The sequence below is a fragment of the Hyaena hyaena genome, unplaced genomic scaffold (genome assembly GCF_003009895.1).
Source record: "Hyaena hyaena isolate Hyena2069 unplaced genomic scaffold, ASM300989v1 scaffold_235, whole genome shotgun sequence".
In the NCBI taxonomy this organism is placed as follows: Eukaryota; Metazoa; Chordata; class Mammalia; order Carnivora; family Hyaenidae; genus Hyaena; species Hyaena hyaena.
In genome coordinates this window covers 656,182-672,655 of record NW_024080867.1, presented here as the reverse complement: position 1 = coordinate 672,655, position 16,474 = coordinate 656,182, and the positions used below count along the sequence as shown (strand labels likewise).

Below are 16,474 nucleotides of genomic sequence, written 5' to 3'. Positions count from 1 at the left end.
AGCCTGTTTTGGATTCTATGTCTCCCTCTCTCTGACCCTCCCTTGCTCATGCTGTGTCTCTCTCTCTCAGAAATAAAGTATTTTTTTTAAAAATCGGCTTAGATGACTCCAACATGCAGCTACTCTGAGAAAAAGGTACTTTGACCAGCAGCATACACATCACCTGGGAACTCATTAGAAATGTACATTTTTTTGACCTCCTCCATACACCTACTGAATCAGAAACTCTGGGCCCGGAAACCCTGGTTTCAACAAGCCACCCAGGTAATTGGGAAGCATGTTCAGCTTTGAGCATCTCTGTTCTAAGACTATGCAGGACTGCAGCACCTGGTGAGCCCGGTCCTTTCCTGACTCTGGCCACAGAGATGGAGGTTCTGAAGAGTGGTGGGCAGAGCGCCCTTCCTGGGCAGACCCAGCAGCAGAGATCAGCAAAAGTTGTCACTTTTAAACAGGGCTCATTTAAAGGCTCTGGGATAAACGTGGGGAAAGAGTTAAGAGGTAATTTGGCCACTGGAAGGAACCTCCCAGCTGGTGTAGACTCTGATGTGAGAGAGGAGATTCAGAGAGCTGCTAAGGTCCACAGAGCGAGCCCTGAACTGACACACTTGGAACAAGTGTGATGAGGGGCAGCCCACAGAGAACAGGGAGGAAGATCTCTCAGCTAGGACCCGGCCGGCTAGAGCCCCAGGGAGGACGTGAGAGCTGGAGGGTGGGAGACGGGCACAGGGCAGGCTGTGCACCCACCTCCTGGGTAACTAAGGGGGCACTGACCTCACAGGTGAGTGACCAGGACTCCGGTACACTGGGAAGCCCAGCTCCAGAGCACAGCAAACAGGGCCCCCAGGTGGGCTCTTCCTTAAGCAGCTCTTGCAGGGTAGCTGCTGAGACTGCACCTCCGGCCGGCCTGTCCCCACCTGCCTACAGGCCACATGGCCGTCAGCCAAAGTGAAGGAGACCTTGGCTGAGCCCCGGTCCCACGACACCTGGGGGCCGGCAGGAGCTCTGATAGCTCTGCGTCCCTGCTAGCACGGAGCCTGTGGGCTCGGCCCCACTGGGGCCTGGCTCTCGACTCTGCACACCGTACCCTGACGGGGAGCCCAGCACTGAGCGTGTCCTGGGCGTCCTTCATGTCCTCCCAAGGGTCCCGTGGCGGGGAGGCTCGCACACCTGAGGCCCCACAGCCACCCCAGCTGGGCTGTTTTCAGGGCTGGGGCTTTGGGCAGCCACATCACTTGGGTGTCAGAAAAATGGACGTTCTCCGAGTGGTGGTTTGGGGATGGAGAGCGCTCTGCTCTTCCTGGGATCCAGGGCAGGGAAGTGAAGGACCAGGGTGGGGCTCAGACACCACCTGGATCGGGAGCCCCAGCTTTGTCCCCCAAGCCCCACAGCAGACTTCTCCAGTGGCGCAGGTGTTTGACAAATGTTCACTCCTCAGGAACAGAAGCTGTTAATGATAATGTGCTTTTAATTGCACTTTTCCAAAAGTGATCTCCCTTCCTAGGTAAAAAAGATGAGGTGTGACGAAGACTGGCTCTAACCTCCAAAATGGGGAGGCCGTTTTGGTACTCAGGGGGCCAGGCCTCCTCCCGTGCCTCCTCGGACAGTTCTGGCACGGGGTTGCTGAGGGACCCTCCCAGCCAGATCCTGACCCCAGTCCCTTTGGAAGGGTAGCGCCCATAGCTTCAGGGGCAGCCACCTGGGTGCAGTCTCTCAGGTGGACATGATGCCGCTCTTCTCTCCCTTGACCTTGAGAAACTCGGCCATGCTGGAGAAATACTTCTGGTTGGCCTCAGCCACCTTCTTCTCAGCTGCTTGCGGGTTCACAATCTCCAGGCCCTGGGCAGGCGAGGGAGGTGACGATGGGGTGGGCAGCTGGGCTGGCCCCCAACAAGGCCCCCCACCCAGTACGAGAATCATGAAATGTCAGGGAGCTGTTTCTCAATGGTCCTGGGGCTCCAGGGGGAGATGAGGACAGTCTGCCAGTCACCAAACCGTCCCTGCCCCAAACTGAGGAGATTCTGACTCTGTGGGTCTGGGATGAGGAGACAGTGGGGAAGACCTGGGCACCTGAATATTTAACAAGTCCTCCAGGTGATTTTAAAAACACCAGTGTTTCAGAACAGCCGACCTAGTTTGGTTCCGGAGTAAGGAAACCGGGTCACAAAGCAAAGCGGCTCACCTGTGGCCTTGATGCGACTTACACCAACCCCAGTAGTGACAGGGGCCTGCGCTGGGGGCCCATGCTGGCTGGCACGTGGTACCTTCCATGTGGTAATTATCACCTTCTCACTGAGGCCTCCCTGGGCAGCTCCCTTAACCCTCGCTCTGTGCGCTTTCCAATAGGCTGTGTATCTCACCTGCCTGACCCGTCACCCCATAAGCTCCCAGGGGGCAAGGCTTACTGCATGGTGTTTGAGGTTTTGCGCCCCCCCCTCCCCCCATGGTGCTTGGGACTTAGGTGCTCAGCAGACCCTTGCTGACAAGAGCCGTTGTTCTGCTCGATGCCGTGGGACGCACCAGCCCTCTCTTGTGGGCGAGTACACCAAGGAAGGGCCGGCCGCAGCGGCTCCATCCTGTGCACTGGCGGTGCTGGGACCTCAACCTCCCAGCCAGCGAGGAGCCTGTCCCAACCACCCAGCACCTCAGGGAGGGGCCGAGCCCGCTCCAGGTCACAGGGTCGCCCATAGCCCGGCCCCAATTCCAAAGCCAGCCTGTGCTGGCAGGCAGGACTGTGTCCCTTCTGTCCCCACTAGCCTGAGCACCAGGAACTGGTCCGTGCCCTCCAGGGGCGTCATGGATGCGCTATCCGCACCAGCCCCGTGAGGACCTCGGTCGTGCACCCCCCTCACAGGTAAAGAGACTGAAGCCCAGGGCTGCCGGGGAAGCTGGGAACAGAGCCCCTGACTGTGGTGCCCAGTACCTGGAGTGGGGTGAAGGCCACACTGGAGGCCGTCCCCGAGGAGCGGTCGCGGATGGTGGACTTCCCTCCATACACCACACTCTGCTTCTGCAGCGTCCGCTGTGGGAGGAGAGACAGGAGACATTTAGGCTTGACCTGGGCTCACCCGCCGATGCCCCCTCAACCCCGGGCCCACCCAGGCCTGGTCTGTACCTGCAGCGTCTTGGAGATCCGGGCTTTGGTGGCCTCGTTCACCTGCGTCTGCCGTACACGCCCGCTGCCCGATTTGCCCAGATGGCCCAGGCTGAAGCCCAGGTCCTCCTGGTAGGCATCTTCCTCGATCTGGTGGGAGGAGAAGGCGGGCCGCAGTTAGCCACCCTCCGTCAGCTAGACACCCAGGTGTTCACCGATTCCGCTGCCTGCGGGGCCAAGATGACCCTGGAGACGGGCCGTGAGGCGTGAGCACATGCACGCGCGGCCCCAACAACCGAAGCTGGGCTCTTGTGCACACACGCGTGCACAGCGCTAACAAGCAAAGCCGGGCTCATGCACACATGTGTGCACAGCGCCAACAGGCGAAGCCGGGCTCATGCACACATGTGTGCACAGCGCCAACAGGCGAAGCCGGGCTCATGCACACGTATGCACAGTGCCAACAAGCGAAGCCGGGCTCATGCACACGTGTGTGCACAGCGCCAACAAGCGAAGCCGGGCTCATGCACACGTGTGTGCACAGCGCCAACAAGAGAAGCCGGGCTCATGCACATGTGTGTGCACAGCACCAACAACCGAAGCCGGGCTCATGCACGATGCCAGCCACCTCCCAGACGAAAGACGTGCGCTAGTTTCTGCGGACTGGCAGGCCGAGGCTCAGATGAGACCGTGGAGAGAAAGCCAGGGAAGCGCCTGTATGGAAGGGCGGGGGGCAGGGGGGCAGGGCTGCAAACGATACTGCGTAGGAGTGCATGGATGTGGGAGAGAGAAGTTCCCCAGCACAAAGGAGAAATGTGGCAAAGGGCGGAAGGGCAGTGCTTGTGACAAAAAGGACCCCTGAGGCCCTGCAGCGGGAAAGGGTGGGGTGTCCAGGTTCGGAATCTGACCTCTCCAAAGCTCATGCGGTTGGCCTGCTTCCGGATCTCAGTCAGCCCCAGCCGCTCCTTCATCTTGCGGTACCTGGGGATGGGTGCCGGGGGTCAGGGGGTGGGGGGAGAGGGGGCTGGCGGGGGCGGTGTGGGTGAGCCCCTACCCTTCCCAGCCTGGCTGGCCCTTGGGGCCCACCTGCGGCCACCTCGCTTCTTGCGCTGCCCGTCCAGGGGCGCAGGCAGCGGCTTCACCTGCTTCACAGGGGGCGGCTCCTGCCACTTGTCAAACTTCCGCTCAATCTCGTCCTTCAGTTCATAGCCCACCTGCGGAGGGCGTGAGGGGCCCGTTAGGGCCTGGGGGGGCCGTCCGCTCTCAGGCCCAGACCCCTCCCTGCACCACACACACACAAATGTCTCCTCGACAGGGTGAAGGCAGCCCCGCAAATACAGCACAGCCAACCACAGGTCCGAGCCTCCTCCCCAGCCTTCACCCCCAGCCTCTGCCAAGTGGGGTCACCTGGGAGCCTCACCTGTGCTTTCTCTCCCACCAAGCTCTTCCCTCAGAAAGACTCCCAAATGCCAACCCCCTCCCAGCACCTCTGCTGCGTGGAAGCGTCTGCAGGACAGGCCCGCCCCACCTCCGGCCTGGGGCCTGCACACTGGCCACTCCCTCCCCCAGGCACTCATGTGAACTCCTTGCTAACTTCACCCGGGTGTACGGTGTACGCTCGTTACTACACCCTTACCTCTTCAGAGAACCCCCTGTCCACCTCCCCCACCAGCCCAGCACCCTTTGATCCTTAGTTCAGCAGCGACTCAGCGCCGCTGGACACACCACAGACATCCCTGGTCTCCTCGCCTTGCCCCCAACCAGAACGTGAATGCAGGCACACAGACAGGGCTTCGGTCTGAGCACCTCACTGCTGTACCCCCAGCATCTCGACCAGTGGTCGAGAGGAGAGAGGGAGGTGGGAGGAGGAAGACCAAACGCCTGAACACTGCCAGGCTGGGAGCCTGGATGTCAGGGCACAAGACACAAAACGCATCCACTTTCACGGAGCTAGTCTGCCAAGGAAGACACAGGTGAGCTGAACGGCGGTCTAGGGGATGAAGACCGTGGTGCAGCAGGCAAACTGACCCACCAGGGTGTCATGGCCGTCTCCGGTCCTTACGGACGCAGCGCCTGGCACGACACGAGAAATGCTGTAGGTGTGATCAGCTTAAAGATCTGAAGAGGGAGGGTATCCCAGATGGTCAGAGTGGGCCCCACATCATCACCGGGTCCTTAAAAGAGTCAGAGGAGGACACACGGAGACAGGCCCTGGGTCAGGGAGACCTGGAAGACTAGGCTGCCAGCAGTGTGCACGGAGGAAGGGCCGTGAGCCGCAGGCGCCTCCAGAAGCTGGAGAAGGCAGGGGATGGATCCTCCCGGAGAACCTCCAGAGGGACCGCCGTGCCAGCACCTGGACTTCAGCGCGGCCAGACCCTGCATGGACTTCTGACCTGCGGGGCTGGACGACGCTAAAACACGACACACGCACCTCTGCACACCTAGAACAGCGCTCTGCGTGGGGGGGATCCTGGTGGGGACTCCCCCAGGACACGCTACAGACCCACCTTCCCTTCTGTGCTCTCGTGGAAGCTGTCCACGCGGGCCGCCAGCGTGCACTTGGCGGCCACCAGCCGGGCTGCTTTCCGCCGGAGATCCTGGAGCAGCAGGGAAGGGGGCCGAGTTAGCGAAGAGGATTCGTTTGAGACCCCTGAGCATTTCGGAAGCCCCAGCCACCAGGGTCACCCTCTGCCCGCTGCATTTCACCCTCCTGCTATTACTGTAAAAACGTCATGACTTGTTACGGCAACAAAACATCATTGTTGCTGATTTCTGACACGCCTTTTAACAACTTGAGCCCCTTGGCGCAGACATTTGTATTACTGCAGTGGAAGACTGTCACGTACTAAAAAGTAAGTGGTCACAACAGAAAACGTTTGTCTGTGCATCAGGAAATTGTGTCCTGTGCCACGAAAAGAAGGTGGCCCATGATGTGAGATGCACGTAGACGGTACACGTAAACCCACAGTCACGTCTCCATCAATACGGATAATAAAGTTAGCAGTGGCTATGTGTGGGAAGAAACAGCCTTAGCCTAAGAGTTCCGGCCTGGCCCTCAGCTCTGGGGCAGTCACCTTTGTTGGCCTGGGGACCCTGGACGAGGCAGAGACCAACAATGTGTTTCAGGGGGGTGTTTGGGTTACGGGGTTTCAGTCAACCTGGAACCCAGATGAGCCAGTGGGGCTACCCGATCAAGTCTACACAACTGAACCCCAGAGAAGACTCCCAACGTGAAGGCTCAGTGGGGCTTCCCTGGAGGCAAGTCCCCTGCACGTGTCAGGAGTGACACGGGCAACGGGGAGAGGTCTGGAAGTGCAGTGGCTGCCCCTTCTGGCTCTGACCCCACACCTTTCGTGACGACAGACCACAACTCAAGTGCGTCGGCTCAGCGAGTCTGCGCCTCCCTCTAGTGGGTCACTAAAGCTGAGGGTGGTCTGGGGACCCCTGTACCTCGCAAGCTAACGCTTACATCACTTGTTATGTGCAAGCATGACCTGAAGGTGTTTCCCACGCAGAAGTCCTAATCACAACCCTAGGAAGTAGGTTCTATTCCCCCCATTTTACAGACAGGGAGACTGAGGCACAGAGATCACATCTCTTGCCCGACTGTGAATCCCAAGCCCAGTGCATGTGCTCCAGGGTTCTTGTTACACTCCGTGAGACCCTGTCGTCCGAGCTCCTGACCACTGTCCTTGGCCGTGACCGTGGGAACCAGAGAGGAGAGGAGCAAGTTGCTGAGGTTCACAGTGCCCCCCAGACAAGGCAGCTCCTGCCACTGCAGAAGGTTCCCCAGGGGCGTGTGCCAGGGGGCTCACCGGTGGCAGAGACTGCACGATGTCACTGTGGTAGATGTAGCCGGTGTGGGGCAGCACTGAGGTGGACGAGAAGCCAGACAGCGTCTTGCGCTGTGCCCCGAGCAGCATGATGTTGCAGGCGGGCATCTTGGAGAGGTTGGTCAGGCCCCCAGCCACCCCTGCGGCAGGACACGGGGAAGGGGGTCAAGAGAAACACGGGGCGTTTGTCCAGGGGCTCAGAGAGGTGAAACCATCTGCCTAAGGGTGCACGATGAGGCGGCGGCCCAGCAGGAGCACCGGAGTCTACAGAGCTGCACGGCCCCTGCTGAGTCAGAACAGCGGCCTCCACGCTGGGGACACTCTGATGACGGAGCTTGGTGTCAATCACCCCTGGGTTCCCGTGGGCCTGACTACAGGCCCTGCCCAAGGGAGGAGCCGTGGCAGATAAAAGTGTGTGCCTCTCGCTGGGGACTACTGTGCGCCAGGCCCCGTGCTGGGCGTCTGTAAGATTAGGGAACCTGAGCAAGCATGAGGCTCCAGCACAGTCAGGTAACCCTCCAGCGAGCAGAGCGGCCCCCCCAGCAGAGGCTGACGTCACAGCCCGGGGGCCTGCATGCCGCCTTACAGCACCACAGGGCCTTTGCAGACTCAAGGACGACTCCGTATAAACACAGAGGTCCTCATGAGCCCAGGGATGAGGCAGAGTCACCGGGTGTGAGACAGGAGACTCTAAGGTGGGGAAGACCCAGAGCCAGGGTGCAGGCTGCTTCTGGAGGCTGGGAAAGGCCAGGAAGTGGACTCCCACCTAGAACCTCCCTAGAGGAACACAGGAGTGGCCGACACCCTGATTTTAGCCTAGCAGTCATGGGACAGTAGCACACCCCAGATCACCACTGGGGAAACCGAGGCACACCAAGTCACCCGCCTGAAGACGGGAGGTCAGTGAGAGGGGGTGGCAGGGTCCACACTTGAGTTAACCTTGCCCTGAAACCACCACAGTCCGGCACACACCTGCCGCCCCAGGCTCTGCTGCGAGCTGAACTGTGTCTCCCCACACTCCTGCGCTGAAGCCCCACCCCCGACCACCTCAGAATGTGGTATGTTTGGAGATAGGACTGCTTGGAGAGATCCTTGTCACTGACCTCTCACCTTCAGGTGGGTGACAAAGACCCAGCCTGTGGACATGCCGCTCCTGGCCTCCGGGACCCCGTGACAGGGACCCAGCCTGCTCCCGGCCTCCGGGACCCTGTGACAGGGATCCAGCCGGCTCCCGGCCTCCGGGACCCCGTGACGATGAACCTCAGTTTAGGGCCCCCACTGCCAGCTGCCCCACCTATGGTGCTTTGTCACGGCAGCTGAGCGGCCCAGCGCAGCTGCTCTACCCAGTCCCCGAAGAGCCCCTCGGATGAAGGGGCTAGGAGCCCGAGGAAGACCTTTCTTCAGCCCCAAAACGTTGTCTGCCGTCCCATCTCGTGGGGGAAACCGCGGCCCTGACGGCTCATGCTGCCTGTGTGTGGGGAGCCAGGAGCTGCTGGGATGTGCAGGCCAAGCAGCGCCGGCCTTGCCAGCAGCCACACCACCCCCTCCTCCTGTCCAGGCCAGCCCTGCTCAGGGCCCCCATCCTTTCTGCGGGTCTGCGGACCGAGCAGGCCAGCCAGCCTCTGTGATCTCCAGGAGCGATGAAAGGGCACGGGGGCCCTGGGCCGGATGCCCCGTGTCGTACACGAGGGAGGTGGCTTCCCTTCCCCGCGATCGCACTGTCCCAGGGTGGCCCCTGCCCCCACTCCGTGCCAGGACCTCACCCATGATCTTCGCGGCCGTGGACGCCCCAATGATGAGGGAGAGGTTGGGCGCGATGAAGGACATCCGAGACTCCACGTACTCGTAGATGCGGTGCTTGGAGGCGTTCAGCTCCAGCGCCATGTCACAGGCTTCCTCCAGCCGCTCCAGCTCCTCCTCCGACAGCTGCTGCCTGCGGCGCATCCAGACTCAGGGGTGCGGCCGGCAGGGACCCAGCCCCTCCCGGGCACCCTACCTGCTGGCCGGGTGTGCACGCGTGAATACACGTGTACGCACAGATGTGCACGTGTAGGCACAGCATATATGCGCGCACGCACACGTGCGGTCTCAGGGCAATCTTAAGTCCTATCAGCCTGGAAGCGAGGGCTGCTGGGAGCCACAGGTTTTCGGTCAGCACCCCCTTGCCCGCCTGGGCCGGGCCCTTCCCCGTGTGCCCCACAGGCCCCTCCTCCTCCTCCAGCTCTCAGCCTTGCCGACCACCGCGGCCCCTGCCCCGCTGCTTCCCTCAGGCACCGTCACCGGCTGCGATTCACGGAGCCTCCCGTCCACCTCTGGCACCAGACGGCGGCCCCCGAGGGGACCCCACCCTGGATTCTCAGCAGCGTGTCCAGCACAGCCCTGGCACGTGGAAGGTGCCGGGCATGTACTCGCTGAGGGAGACCACGAAGGTGGGCTGTCACCACTGTTACTTTACAGAGGGGACCCGAGGCCAGGATGGCGAAGGGGACTGGCCGGAAGCCACGGAGCTGGGAACTGGTAACCAAAGCCAACCACATCCCTGGCCCCCCTCGGTTGCCCCATCATGCTTACGGCGCACAGATGAGGGACCGTGGAGCCCCCTAGGCCCCTGCAACCAAAGTCCAGTGGGCTGACGCCCAAGGCTTCTCTTAGACACGGCACGGCCGCCACAGGGGCAGGAGGGCACCAAGGGCCGCACACCAAGTCCCCGTCTTCACGACACCTTCATCCCCGCAAGAGGGGTGTGCCCGGGACAAACACTCAGAACCGGGCGGCCCTCTGCCTCAGCACCCACGACCCCGGGCCCCACACTCACTACACACACGTGGGACAGAACACCCGTCCCGGCGGGACCCCGAGGTCTTCCTCTGCCGTGCGATGGGCCTGCGGGGGCCCTAGCCGCTCCGCCCGCCCCACGCACGCACCCCTGAGTGGTGGAGGCCGTGACGCTGACGACCATGATGGTGGCGTTGGTCAGGATCTGCTGCAGGTTCTCGTTGTTCTTGCACTTGTCCAGGCTGTTGCCCAGCTCCTGGGGTGGGGGGGGGGGGGGGGTGGGGGGTGGGGGTGGGGGGGGGCGCAGAGACTCAGGCCGGCCCGGGAACCTCTCCTGCGCCACCTGTCCCTTCCAGGGACGCTGGAAAGGCGGGGCTCTGTACACAGCGTGCCCCGCACCAGGTCCAAGAGCTTCCCCGCTCAGAGCATCAGCACCGCACCGCTGGTCCAGAGCCGGCCGCGGCAGGCCGGCCACCCGGGGGGTCCTGCTGCCCCTCAACGCGAAGCGCAAACACAACCACGCTGCTTCCCCGCACGGAGGGCCCCCATCCTCGTCACCCAGACTCGCCAGGAGCCTCCCCGCCCGTGACCGGGCCTTCCCCTGCGCCCGAACCTCCTGGGGAGGTCAGGTGGGATGTGGCCTCATCACCTGTCTCCCCGCTGCCGACCACCTCGGAGTCCTGGCACTCCTAAGTTCCCCCAAATCTCCGCACGGCTGCCCCCGCATCAACTGTCAGATCTCCAAACACCACCCGCCCCAAGCACGGCCTGAGAAGCGCTGGCCAGCCGGCACGGGGCACCCCCATCTCCCTCCCCGCTTCCTCGGCCACGACCAGCCCCCCGGCCCTTCCTGGGTGGCCCAGCCAGGGAAGGAGCGGGCCTGGAGGTGGGGGAGAGCAGCCTTGAGGACATTCTTTCCAGGCCCCGTCCCTTTCTTGCTGGGGAGCCTGGAGCAGCTGAACCACCAGGATCTCCAGGCCTCAAGAGAATGAGGAGGGCAGCCTTTCCCCTCAGACCTGGGGGTCGGAAGGCAGCTCTTCCTGAGTCCCCACTTCTGTGCACTCACCTTGACCGTGCGGATGTAATCCAGTGCGTTGGGGACCAGGGACTCCAGTTCGGGGAATCGCTTTGAGTACTTATCCCGGATGAACTTGTGGATGATATCTGAGGTGGACAGACAGGCGAGGTGTCTGATGAGGGGGCAGGCGGACTCCAGCGGCTGTCCCCAACATCCAGTCCCCCCAACATCCAGTCCCCTCTTCCCTTAGTGATTGAACCCCGGAATTTAGCAGGGCTCACAGACACCCAGCAAAAACACGGTTTCCCTGCTGCTCACACTGCCGCACACGGCCACGTGAGTTAGTTCTGGTTTATGAGATGCGATCTGAAATGACACGTGCAATTTGCAGGCCACCCCGTAAACAACTGTGCTCTCCTCTTCCTTCCTCTTTTGCTGGTGGGGATGTGGAGGTGACGGCTGGAGGCGGGAAGTCACTTGGACCCTGGCACAGGTACAGATCAACAGGACAGAAAAAGCCTGACCCCAGATGCCACTACTCTAGGTCTGGGCTCATCGCCCAGACTCTCACATCACAGAAAAATACACTTCACTCTTACACAAACTGCTCTGCTGCAGCAGCTAAACCTGGCCTTGAACTAACATGGAGAGTCTGAGAGCAAGACCTCGGGGAGGGCCAGTGGGGAAGGCGACCCGGATCCTGCCTCTGCCCTCCTTGGGGATGGGAGGGGCTGTGAGGGACACCAGGCAGGGCTCTGCTCGCCCTTCACAGCACTCACTCAGTTCGTTCTCGATCTCCACGGTCAGGTTGTTAGCGTCCACAATGACCCGGTATTCAGGGGCGGCCTCGACTGGTCCCATCACTGTGAGGGGGAAAAACAGCCTGGGGTTATGTGAGTCTAGGCTCCCACAGCTGGGGGGAGATGGGGTGTGGCTGGAGGGGCTGAGGAGTAGGCATGGGGTGGGTGTGTCTGCACACCTCCCTGCTCTCCCCCTCGTCTGCCCTCCAGGTGTCACGACCCCGTCCTGCCCTGGAACTAAACCCTCTGGCGGCTCCCACACCCCTGCTCCCCACACCCTTGCTCCCCACACCACTGCCGTCTGATGCTCCCAAGAGACAGGAAGCCCTGGGAGAACAAGAACTGTGTTTCCTAGGAAGCTCCCCGCCCCCCTTGTGCCCAGCACAGCGCCTGGCACACTGGCGTCGCTCCTGGGGTACCCGCTGGCCTCTGCACTGTTCCCGTCCCACCCTCTCATGGCGCCCCATCTTATCACATTCCACCCGTGAGGCCTGACTCCGGTGCCCAAGCACCACGGGCAGCTCTGCCCTCCTCTGGGCCTCTGCATATGCTGTTCCCTCTCCCTGGTACGTCCCTTCCTCAATGTTTTCAAAACGTTCCTCTCCAAGTTTAAACAACAATCACAGCGACGACAGTGACGGTATCACCACAGCCCAGGCACAGCGGCTGACGCACACAGGACTTACCGTGTGTCTGCCACCGGCCCAAGCGCCTTACAGGCGTTAACCTCTCCTACCCACAGCCAGCGGGGGTGTGGGCATCAAATTAGACCAATGTTGCACAGAAAGAAATGGAGGTACACGGCCTGATGTCACAGAGCCAGCAGAAGGCAGAGCAGAGATCTGGTCCCCGAGTCCGCATTCTTAACCCTGATGGCTCAAGCGTCTCTATGTCCCTAGGACTCCGAAGGCACCTCGGAATCCTGCTCTGCTCCAACGCCCCCCTTCCTGCCACATCCATCAGACACAACCACCTCCCACTGCTGAGATGTCTCGTGCCCACCTCCCCCACCAGACACCCAGTAAGATCAGGTCTGACGGAACCCCGAGCCCGACCCGACCCATCACTTTCACTGCTCCCACAGCTTGTCGGATGGAGAAGCTCCCCAGCCTGGCGTTCAAAACCCTGCAGGATCTGGCACTTTCTTCTGCCGCCATTGCCCCTGTAGATAAGCGAGGCTCTGCACACACAGCTCTTTCCCGGGAACGCAGCCGCAGCCGCAGCCGCCGTTCTCCGTCTGGTGTGTGTATGCATGCTTCAAAGTCCGTTTCAAAGGAGGGGGTCGGCCGCCCCTCCGGCGGCTCCAGTGTCCAGAGCCCCCTCCATTCCCGCAGGCACTGCCCACTGACAGCTGCCTGGACCTGGCCTGTCAGCTCGGCCAGACCCCTAGCATTCTGAGAGCAGAGAGCTGGCCCGATTCCCCGCGGTGCCCAGAGCCTACAGGGGCCTGTCATGAAGCACCCTGGAAGACTTTAAAGGAAAGAAGCAAAGGACGGGTCTGACCACACCGCTGCTGTGCCCAACAGTCTCCTGTGGCCACTTCAGCAGTAAGTTCCATCCCACCTTGGCAAGAAGCCTGTGTGGCAACGTGAGCAGCCTCTAGAGCTGAGCTGAGCACTCAAGAGACAAGCCAGGTCCCGGAAGCTGGTGTTCTGATAATTGCACATTATCAGGGTTACTTTGTAGTAACCAGATGATACCAGTTTTCTGTACACGGTAGCAGTAATTTTCTTTTTTTTTTTTTTAATGTCATATTTATTTCTGAGAGAGACAGACAGACAGACAGCGTGAGCAGGGGAGGGTCAGAGAAAGAGGGAGACACAGAATCCAAAGTAGGCTCCAGGCTCTGAGCTAGCTGTCAGCACAGAGCCCAACGCAGGGCTCGAACCCAGAACCGTGAGATCATGACCTGAGCTGAAGTCGGACGCTTAACCGACTAAGCCACCCAGATGCCCCAATCCTTCTTAAGTAAACTAAAGGACAAAAGCACCCTGGTTTAGAGAAAAACATGAAGTACATAACGAAATGAATAGTTTATAAATGTGGCAAAACCCTTAACGGGACACGGGAATCACTAACACTTTCAAAGCCTCGAGGGGAGTCCTTCAGCAGTGAGTACTCACTCAACCCAGAATAACAACTTAAAAAGTGTCAGTTGGGGCGCCTGGGTGGCTTAGTCGGTTAAGCGTCCGACTTTCGCTTGGGTCATGATCTCGCGGTTCGTGGGTTCGAGCCCCGCGTCGGGCTCTGTGCTGGCTGCCAGCTCAGAGCCTGGAGCCTGTTTCACAGTCTGTGACTCCCTCTCTCTCTGACCCTCCCCTGCTCACGCTGTCTCTCTCTCTCCTAGAAATAAAAACAAAACATAAAAAAAAAAAAAAAAAAGTGTCAGCTCCATGAGGCGCCTGGGTGGCTCTGTCAGTTAAGCACCAGACTTTGGCTCAGTTCATGATCTCACGGTTCTTGAGTTCAAGCCCGGTGTCCAGCTCTGTGCTGACAACTCAGAGGCTGGAGCCTGCTTTGGATTCCGTGTCTCCCTCTCTCTGCCCTTCTCCTGCTTGCGTGCTCACTCTCTCACAAGTAGATATTTAAAAAATTTCAGAAAGAAGTACCAACTTCATAATGCAATGTGTTCTCAGGGGAGAAGGAAACTGGATTGGGTGTAAAAGAAAAAGAAGGGGGCGCCTGGGTGGTTTGGTCGGTTAAGTATCTGATTTTGGCTCAGGTCACAATCTCCCAGTTTTGTGAGACTGAGCACCTTGTCGGGCTCTGTGTTGAGAGTGTGGAGCCTGCTTGGGATTCTCTCTCTCCCTCTCACTGCCCCTCCCCTCTTGTGTGCCCCTGTGCTCGCGCACTCTCTCTCTCTCTCTCAAAAATAAATGAGTAAATAGGGGCGCCTGGGTGGCTCGGTCGGTTAAGCGGCTGACTTCAGCTCAGGTCATGATCTCACAGTTCGTGGGTTCGGGCCCTGCATCGGGCTCTGTGCTGGCAACTAGCTCAGAGCCTGGAGCCTGCTTCAGATTCTGTGTTTCCCTCTCTCTCTGACCCTCCCCTGCTCATGCTGTCTCTCTCCCTCTCTCTCTCTCAAATATTTAAATAAATAAGTAAATATTAAAAAAAAAAAAAGAAAGAAAGAAAGAAAGAAAGAAAAGAAAAGAGGGCTCTCAAAAAGGCTGAGAAGGAAACAGACCTAACTTGCAGAGCTACAAGCAACAAAAGAGCCAAGGAACTGGGCAGGGCGGGTCAACACCTGGGGTGGGGGCAGGTGAGTGGGAGGGGGAAGGTACCTTCCGAGGCCTTGGCTTGCTTGCTGATGTACTCCTCAATCTTCATCATGATCTCAGCAAACTGTTCAGGGGAGACAGGAGAGTGGGAACTCGGGACTCTTCAGGAAGAAGAGTTACTGCACACGTCAGCCCTGCGGGGAGCTCCTGTCTACAGCCCGCTCACCATCTTGCTGTCCCACAGCTTGGCGATGCTCTTGACCGAATCCCCGGAAAGATCCAGCTGTGTCTCCTCCTGCACATCCTCGATTGCTGGCTCCTCTTCTTCCTCCCCATAGCTTCCTCCTTCCTCCTCTTCTGCAGCCTCCTCAAGGTCAGCCAGGAGCTCATCTGCCAGAGACATGCCGAGACCTATGGGAAGGGAGAGCAGGGTTCCCCCTTCATTAACGAGAGGGGCTTCTTCCCAAAAAGGCCCTGGTCCTTCTTGGATCAACCCCATGAGCAAGCAGTCTCCATAAGGACAAGTTTTTCATCTGCTTTCTTAGTCACGTCCTAACTGTGCCTGGCACGTAATAAGTGCTCAATAAATACCCACTGAATCAGTCCATGAACAAACCTCCCCAAACTAGGTGGTCTCCGGTCACAGCTCCCACCATCTACCCCTCTCACACTCTACGTCATCGGGCAAGACACAGAGCGCCCCCCCCCCGCATGCCACCACCTAAGACTTAAAATTTTTCAAATCTTCTCCTTGAGGAGATTGAACGTCTCCTAGGCTTCTTTTTTCTATAAAAGAGACTCCTCCCCAAAACTGGAGGGCCCTGTAACAGTGACGGATACCCTAAAATATGTATCTCCCCAGCCATCAGGGCAACGAGTTAGGGCCTAAAATGTCTAGAGCCCCCACGCTGGTCTCCTCTGGCCATGAGCAGCCTCCTCACCTACTCCAAGCGCTGAGCAAAATTAGTATATTCTTTGAGTCCCAGGAGGTGAAAACGAATGGTAAACACTACTCAACAAAGTACAATCCCTACTGCCTTTTTTTTTTCTTTTAAACAAAACCTCTTCTCCTTCCCGCTTTTCTCCTTTCTATAAAACAACCCCCCTTCCTCATATCCTTCCCTTCTATACCGCGGTCCCCGGAAGGAAGAATAAAAACATAGGCCGAGTGGGTGACGTGTTGGGCGGAGCACGCTGGGGGCCGGGCCCCGGGGGCAGCGGGGCTCGGGCCCCGGAGGCCTCACGGCCCACGTAAACGCGCAGCTGCAGACGCGCCTGGCCAAGCGGCCAAGCATGTTGCCAGGTGCTCTCTCTTTTTCCAAGAAAAGAGACTCAGAACTTTGTCGCAGATCCTCTCAGTCTCAAAGTTTCTACGCGATTATTTAAGTGAATAATTTAAAACTGTAACCCCCCGAGACTCCCGCCGCACAGGCCAAACCCCACAGATCACAGGACAGATTCGGCCCTTGAGGCGGCAGCTGGAGACACGCCTCGGAGGCCCGGTTGCGCGTACGAGACCCTCCGGCCTCCCTGCGCACGCCCGCCCCCGCACCGGACCCAGGAACCCGGCCGCCCGCCCCGCCTGCGCCCGCGACACACGCACCTCTTCCCGCCCCGCACGACGGTTTCTAGGAAAGTCGCTTCCAAACAGCGGTCGACGCTCACCGATGACGTCTCAGCTTCGCGCCGTCGTCGCGGCAGAACTGCGCTCTGATTGGCTCACGCCCCGGGCCGCC

General features: G+C 59.7%; 1 protein-coding gene across 2 annotated transcripts; it reads right to left on the bottom strand.

Annotated features, from left to right (window-relative positions):
- Window positions 1–1,445: 1,445 nt before the first annotated feature.
- PRPF31 (pre-mRNA processing factor 31) lies at window positions 1,446–16,444 on the bottom strand. 2 transcript variants are annotated; one of them, XM_039244182.1, is made up of 14 exons: window positions 16,342–16,444; window positions 14,965–15,149; window positions 14,802–14,862; window positions 11,497–11,580; window positions 10,766–10,863; window positions 9,849–9,955; window positions 8,688–8,857; window positions 6,907–7,064; window positions 5,599–5,688; window positions 4,178–4,305; window positions 4,000–4,072; window positions 3,113–3,241; window positions 2,921–3,019; window positions 1,711–1,836 (listed from the first exon to the last, which is right to left on the bottom strand). In XM_039244182.1, exons 2-14 carry the CDS (start codon window positions 15,139–15,141, stop codon window positions 1,711–1,713), a joined length of 1,500 nt encoding a protein of 499 aa, XP_039100113.1. In that variant the 5' UTR covers window positions 15,142–15,149; window positions 16,342–16,444. The 2 variants fall into 2 exon arrangements, with proteins under 2 accessions (XP_039100114.1, XP_039100113.1); XM_039244183.1 differs by lacking the exon at window positions 16,342–16,444 and having other exon boundaries at window positions 1,446–1,836; window positions 14,965–15,141.
- Window positions 16,445–16,474: the final 30 nt, after the last annotated feature.